Raw genomic sequence first — 7,736 nt, 5'->3', positions numbered from 1 at the left:
CCCCCCCCCATACCAACACCACCGACCGTAGGTAGGTGGATTCTTCACGTCAGCCTCCTCAGCCTCTTTCTGCGCGTGGTGTTGTCGACCCGCTTCCGGCGCTGCGTCAGCCTCAGCTCAGCCACCAACTCATTCCCCCCCCTTGGCATGTCAGCTCTCTCTCTCTCTTCCGCCTCTCTTGTTTCAGCCGCTCCCGGCGGCGGGGGTCTCGCGGTTTCACAAATGAAAAGCGGTCAGGCGGCGGGGACGAAAGTATGTATGTATTCTGGGTGGCTAGCAAAGAGCCGAAACACGCGTTTGCTCGTGCGACATGATCGCATGTGCTAAGAAAAGCAGAAACGGAAAGGTCAGGGTGCCACAGGCGCTTCCGTCGTCGTCGTTCGTGAAAGTCGCCGCATGATAAAATAATGAGGAATAATAGCGCCTTCGCACACACGCCGCTGGTGACGGCGGCGGCGGCGGCGGCGTCCGCGCCAGAATCCTCAGGTAGGTACGTAAGTAACGGCTCACATGGCGTGGGCGGGCCGGCCGCCAGCGTCCGCGCGCGAAACGTAGGAGAAACGCGTGTGTGTGTGTGTGTGAGTGCATGTGAAGGGGGGCGCGCGCCTACGCGCCTACGCGTACCAAAGAAGAAGAAAGTAAAAAAGAGTAGTTTTCAAGAGGAAATAATACCTATCGCATGGTGTGAAAGAAAGGGGGAGCGGGCAGGGGAAAAAGAAAACAGTAAAAGTGCGGGCGAGAAAAAATCGAAACAACCCGCCCATCTGGCGAATGAGAAGTCTCGCATCGCCTTTCATGGCGACTGCCCGGCGGCCGACTCCGGTACCTTTCTTCGGACTCGACCGTTTGGCTGTTGCGCAGCTGCCCATTATTTTCATTTTCATGCGTCGTGTCGAGGGCGCGCTCGGAAACTAGGTAGTACTCGTCGATCTTTTTTTTCGGGAGAATTCTCGGTTCGACTCGCTTCTTGAAGTCGGGTCGTCATATTGAACAATACGATGCGTTGTTTGAGAAAAATTTGCGACAATAATGCGCTCCGCCATGAGGGCCCCGTGCGAGATTCGGGAGAACTGGGCATTATTGGCAGCAGCGCTTTTGTGAGGCTCGAAAGCGAAAAGAAGATGACTTCATTCTTTGCGTGTTGCTGTTTTGCTATTTGTGTTGTGTGTGTGGCGTATGATCGTTGACAAGGGGGGATCCGCGAGAGCATTGGCACAAACGCACACACCGCGCGCGACCCGTCGCGCTGGGCTGCGGTTGCGGCACAGCAACAGTCAATGTTGACTACATGCCAATCGACGACATCACAAAGCGGCACACAGAGTCAACAATGGATGTTTTGTTTTTGAAACAGTCTTTTAGATTTTTTGGTCCCCGGTAAAACCGAAGGGAAGAAGGGTGCAAATATCTACAGCGAATGATAAGCAGCAAGGCCTGGCTTGCTTGCGGATGGGTAGAGTGCTAGCGATGCGCAGGGTTGCGTGTTATGTACGCAGGCAGGGTCAGCATCGCCCTCGTGTGGGTTGAATGCCCCGCATCCGACAACAGCCCGCCTGTATGTAGAAGAAGAAGAAGAAGAGAAGAAGATCAGATCAAGAAGCAGAAGACCACCTGGCTTTGGACCAAATGCACCGATTCCTCTCCCAAAGAGGACCCAATGACAAATGCCTTGTTTGCGCCCAATGGCCGAGGTATATCCAATCGTGTTTTGTAAATGTATCGTAACTCGTAAGAAGCGTCGGACTAGCCGCGCTAGATATCCGAAGATGCCAATGCCCAGAGAGAAGTAATGAAATGCTGGACGACGGCATTTATTGTCGCGTTGCGAGACGCTTACTCGTCCCACCACCACTTGGCGTCGGTGATGACACCAGCGTCGGTCGAGCCCATCATCTTGGTGAAGAGGGTGGGGGTGATGTCGAGGGAGCCGTCGCTGGGGCAGCCGGGGCAAGTGTCACCGATGAAGGCGCCGAACTGGTTGCCATTGACCTCGATGGTGAGCTTCTTGTTGCAGAGGTCCGAGTTCATGTTGCCGGCAGCGAGGGCGACGACGTTGCTGTCATCGCTGTAGACCTGTCCGCAAGAGCCGAGGCCAACACTGGGGCTGTAGTAGGTGATCCTGGAGGGCGAGAAGGTCTCGCCGGTGGAGGACTCGGCGGCAACAACAGCCGACTTGGTGGGGACGGCAGAAGAAGAGGCCTCAGAAGAAGAGGGAGCGACGTAAGTGGAAGTGGAAGAGGAAGCCTCGGTGGTGGCCGGGGGAGTGTAGGTCGAGGTCGGGGTCGGGGTAGGGGTCGAGGTAGGAGTCGACGTCGTGGTGGGTGCCGGGGGAGTGTAGACCGAGGTGGACGAGGTGGACGAGGTGGAGGGCTCCTCAGTGGTAGCAGGAGCCTCGGTGCTCGTGGGCTCCGGAGTAGGAGTGGTGAGGGTGGTCTCCTCAGTGGTGGCCTCCTCAGTGGTCGTGGGCTCCGGAGTGGGAGTAGTGTAGTCCTGGGCAGCCTCGGTGGGGTCAACCCACACAGTGGTGGTGGCGACGACGGTCTCGACGACCTCGGCGGTCTCGGTGATCCAGACGAGATCACGCTTGGCCTTCTGCTGGAAGTGCTTGTAGGGGGCAGCAGCGGCGAAGCCGAGCAGGGAGAGGGCAACAATTCCGGTAGCCTTCATTTTTACGGATTGTAGGATGCTGTAGAAGCTTGTAGAGACAGATATCTGCGTTCAGCGGAGTGCCGTAGGGCTGGATGAACTGGCTGGCAGTTCTGATATTGGACCCGAGCAGGGGGAGATTGGACGGTGGAGTCGAGGCTGCTGCTGGAGCGCCAAAAAAGGACAGTGGTGAGATGCTGGATCTCGAAGGAGAGAGAGTGTTCAAAGAGAGAACGAGGAGCTGGACGCTGACACAAGACCTTGCCTGGATAATGAGTGAACAGGGTGAGGACTCGGGGGGTATTTGAAGGTTTCCAGACGACAGGCGGGCGCCGAGGGTTTTCATTGAAGTGAGCTAAGGCGTTAGGCCTCATCCCGCGTGCTGCAGCACTAGGCAGCGCGGCTTGTCAGCCCAGCGCCGGCCGGTTCGGGGAAACAGGCGCACGAGCCCCACCGTCCGTCGACGCACTGCGTCCTTCGTATCCGCCGTCGCCGGTCCAAGTCGAGCTGATGCCAGCCCTGTGCTGCCGGGGGCCACGTCAGGCCCAAGCAACTGCCGGCACGTCACCCATTCGCTGGCCTGGTTCCGCGTGCCGCCCGCTCCTCCCACCGCCCTTCCTGGCGCGTCGTGCATCACCGCCTCGGCCACGATCCTCCAGTGCCCTCCAGCGCCTTGGACGCGCGCAGCCGCCGCGTGCCTGACGCGGCGGGCCATCTGCAGTGAGCAACGGCGGCGAGCTTACGCTGTTTCACGCCTTGCTGTTCCGGTGTGCGTGCTGCCGTGGCCTGCAGCGGCAGGTCTGACTCGGGAATGGCAGCTGGGCCAATTGCGCGACGCCCATAGGCGGGGGTCCATGTGGAAGCGTGCGCCACAGGGGGGTGGATCGACGGATGCGCTCCGACCGTACCTGAAAATCCGCGCTCGTCCCGGCATGGCTGGCTCCATGGCCCGTACCTGCGGTGTTCACCGAGACCTCAGTGCGCGGCACACAGCCCGCCGGCGGTGGCTGAAGCGGCCGTATTGAGGTATAGGTCGCACTCTAAGACTCGCAATTTGGCCGGGGTAGAGGCTGGGCGACTACTGGCGGCGACGGGCGGCGACGGGCTGCGACGGCGGGCGAGGAGCGGGCGTGGACGCGTGGGCGATGCTGCGGCCATCGACCCGCAACGGCGTTTGTCACCCGTTCCACCTCTCCGCCGGCTAAGGATTCTGGACCGCGGCGCTGCAACTGTCGTGAGCGGCCATGTTGGAAGCGGACCGTGCGACCCACCGCGGAAACGTCAGGCTGTGTGCGATTGGATCATTGGATGCGACGCCGGCGGGCATGGCGAATGGCGAATGGCGGTGCCTGCAGCGTGCGACACACCCACTTGGCTTCCTTCGCCGCCGCCGCGCCTCTCCGCGCCTCTCGGCGGGTGCGGGCCCGGGTGCGCGATTTGTCGACCGGGCTTGCAGTTGCTCTTTCCGGATGACGAGAGGGTGCAGCGAGAAATTGAGGGCTGGTGGAGCCGCTGCAGCGCTGGCGGAGCTGTGAGTGGCGGCATCGCGCCCGCCCTACGAGAGTTTTTCATGGATGCATGCGGGAACGGCAACCCGAGCGCCCACTAAGGTTATCCGTTGGGTTATCGATACCCCACAGCTACCTCGCCATGTCTGCAGGCCTTTCTGGAACGTGGTGGTGTGCCTGGCTAAGAGCCGAATCGGTGCATCGCGTCTGTCAGAATCTGATCGCTGACGTGTGGGCTTCCGTTGTTGAGCTGCCCGCCAAAACTGCCGACCCTCAAGCTCCCGTCCCGAGCGCCCTCCGCCGCCGGTCCCGCCTGTGCCTGGCCTCAGCCCTCAGCCCTCATCAGCCTCTGGTACTCCAGCCTGCCCCGTCGGAGAATCCGCTGTATCAGACTCGTGCTAGCCGCCGCCCGCCTCGTGGAGTAATCACCTAAATCTCTGCAAGCCACCACCCGCACTTACCTCGCCTCCTCACGTGCGGGGTTGCTGCAGACACACTTGAAGACTTTTTTTTTTTTGTTATGCAGCGCGTTCAACACACATGCGGCTTATTCCAAATCCAGTCTGACTGCTTGTTGGACCGCGTAGCATGCTGAGTCGCCTGCCACCCCACCGGGACGTCACCTTGTACTCTTTTCGGCCATGGCTCCAGTGTTGCCTTGCCCCGCTGCTCCATCGCCGGCGTCGACGATCGGTTCCTCCGGGTATTCGGCCGATGGCTATCGATGATCATGATGCGGCTACTCGGCTTATTTCCGTTTGGATGGCCTCCCCGTTGTGGCATCCTGCCGGACGAGCATCGAGCTACCCAGAGTTCTAGAGCCCGTGGCTGTCTCAGGCCATCCCTGAACCACTCCGGGCTGAAGGGCTGGGCTGTTGATCTCGGCGGGAGCAGGGTCGGACAGAGGCGAGATCCATCGAACAGCACACTTCCTGGTTACTCCAGACGGACGTACTTCCTGCGGGGAATCACCCGAGGGCGGCCTGATATCCATCCTCAGGGCCTGGGGCACTACAGCATGGTCGACATTAGGCCAACGGGGGGTTAGCTTGAGAGACATCACATCCCCTCCAGCCCCTCCTGACACGCATCTCAGCGCTTGCCAACATTGAAGTTTGTTGCACGACATGGGTCCCAGATGTTTTGTCGATGCATGCCTGTAGGATGTTGCTTTTGTTGCAGAGATCACGCGGTCCAACGCTGTAAAGAAAAGCCATTGGACCTCCTCGTTCCATCTCTGCCAGCGGCTGCGTGTGGATATTCCAGCCACGCCCACCGCCCAAGTCATCTCAGGTGCGGGTGCATCGACGTGATCCTCGACTTCCCCGCCTCAACCGCCAAGGTCCAACGGCATTATTGACCAGGGTCCCAGCTAAAGTTGAGATGCAGCCAAGCATGCGACATCTTTCCCATCCAGGCTGTCGTTGTGGTCTGATCGTACGCAATCTCCTGCTCTCATGGCTCGGAATTATTGTTGAGTTCTGAGATCCATGGTTCCGATGTTTGCGTGCAGTGGTGGCCGAGTGCTCACATCCGACAGGGAAGTCCCCAAGTAGTGTAACCACCTCTACTCTCACTTTACCCAATGATCCTCCGTTCAGTAGCCGCCTTCATCTCGCAGTAGAACGACACCACGCTCTGCAAGCCAACTGCCCGCCAACTGGAAATGGACACAATCGCTTTTTTTTTCCTGGATCTTCGTCTCGAGGCTCAACACACTGGGACCGGTTTCTCTGGATACTTTGAGGAGGCGCATTTGGACCAGTATGCAAGAAGATACTCCGGCTGTTAGGATCATACCGCTCGCGTTATCTTGACCTTCGCGAAAAGCGTCCGGAATGATGGCCCAGCGTCTCAACCACAAAGCACCGCTTCCTGATCCTGCTGTCCGACGGGGCGGTGGCTAGAATTCCAAAAGCGCGGAAAGTTGCCAGATTCACGTTGTCAACGGCAACGACAATCCGCGCGTGAGCGATGGTCGTTCTAGGCCGCACGAACGGCTATCCCAAGGCCATGGCACCATCTTCCTCGCTCTTGCTCGGTGTCCAGGTCCGGGATGCCGTGCGGCGGAAACGACGCCGATGCTGCACCGCCAGTAGAGGGAGGCGCCTTCGCTCGATCCAGGACGCGTGTTCCTGCGCGCGTGGCGCAACTGATGCAAGAAATGTGTTCCTCTAGTCGAGACCGTCTCTCGAGAGGTTGAGAACGGTTCGCAACGGTTCACGTATGTCATTGCCGAGTCATGTTTTTCGAACGAAAGGTGTTGCGACCACGGAGCGGGGGAGAAGGAAGCAGCAGGAGAATGGTGCGTTATCAACGGTCGGTCCCAGACGGCGAAATCGTGGAAGTGGTCGAGAGCGGAAATCCGGTGCTGGGTTTTTTTCGGAACCAGTGTACGGCAAAATGCAGGTATTCGCTGTGCTTGCCTTGCAAGCCCGCCAAAACGCCTAGCCTACCCTTTCCCCGGCTAAAGAGATAACAGAAAGCACCTAGGCGGAAGGTGACGGCATTTCGCTCCGGCGGATCGGGAGCAGCACGTTGTCGGCTGGAAACGGTGCCGCACTGGTGCTTGAGCGTTTTTTTGCTCTTCCCTCCCTTCCGACGGCCGGCTTGTGGACGCCCGACACCCGGCGCACCATTCCGCACACTGAGAATGCGCGCAGTCTTTCTCTTCCTCGGCATTGCATCAAGTTTTTCTTCTTGCGATGGTCGATGGTCGCGGGTCGTGGCACTGTTCCCCAAGCCCCTCTCTCAGGCTTCATAAGCCTTTCCCACAAGGGCATCTTCCACGTACGACCATAGGTCGCAGAATATAGGGCTTCCCGTCCGCTCAGCCGTACTCAAGCTGCGAACCGGCCGATTAGTACTCAAGTGGGTGACCATTGGGGAATCCCGGCTGTTGTACGTTTTGCGTTTTGCCGTCGTTGTGGTGGCAGCACGGGCCGAATTCTTTTTTTCTTTCCATCCTCCTTAGGGTCCCCGAAGTATCACCGCACGAAAAGCCCTCAGTCTTTGCCATAATCGGATGGTAAAGCGGTACCGGATGTATTCGTTGCTGTCCGAGTCCATTTGGGTCCCAAGGGAAAGGTCGCGTTGGTACGGATCCGGATGCTCCAGGTAGTCCAAGGATACGATGACGTCTAGTCCAGTTCAATAGCCCCCAAGCTGGCCATCTTGTTTCCTTAACTCTTTCGCCTTTTGTACCTGTCCCCTGCGAGAAGTGTTGCCGCACTTCGCTTCCCAACGTCCTAGCTCTTTCAAACATTTTCTCTTTTGGTCGTATGCCGTACAGTCACTTCGAACAAGAAGAAGAAAGACGAGACAGAGACAGAGACGGAAGGAAAGGGGAATGATGTGTGAACTTTATGGTATTAACAGTGCTGGTTACTGATTTGACAGTAGATGACAGCCCACCACCGCCGGGTGGTCTCTAGAAGTCATTTCTCCTCCAATATGGTAATTTACAGTATGAGAGAGAGAGAGGGAGAGAAAGAGAGAGAAAAAGGCGTTGATATGTTTTTTACACTTACTGACGCAACCCGAACCCTTCCCCTTTTCCATTATTCTTTTTTTCTTACACTC

At 58.2% G+C, this 7,736-nt stretch overlaps 1 protein-coding gene across 1 annotated transcript; it reads right to left on the bottom strand.

Moving 5' to 3' along the window:
• Positions 1-1,833: 1,833 nt before the first annotated feature.
• BKCO1_11600010 (barwin-like endoglucanase) lies at positions 1,834-2,667 on the bottom strand (the record flags this gene model as incomplete). Its single annotated transcript, XM_020270534.1, has 1 exon — positions 1,834-2,667. One exon carries the CDS (start codon positions 2,665-2,667, stop codon positions 1,834-1,836), a length of 834 nt encoding a protein of 277 aa, XP_020124993.1.
• Between the last annotated feature and the right edge of the window lie 5,069 nt (positions 2,668-7,736).

The sequence above is a fragment of the Diplodia corticola genome (genome assembly GCF_001883845.1).
Source record: "Diplodia corticola strain CBS 112549 chromosome Unknown scaffold116, whole genome shotgun sequence".
Classification (NCBI taxonomy): Eukaryota; Fungi; Ascomycota; class Dothideomycetes; order Botryosphaeriales; family Botryosphaeriaceae; genus Diplodia; species Diplodia corticola.
The sequence above is the reverse complement of the archived record's forward strand: the minus strand, read 5'-3'. Positions and strand labels throughout refer to the sequence as shown.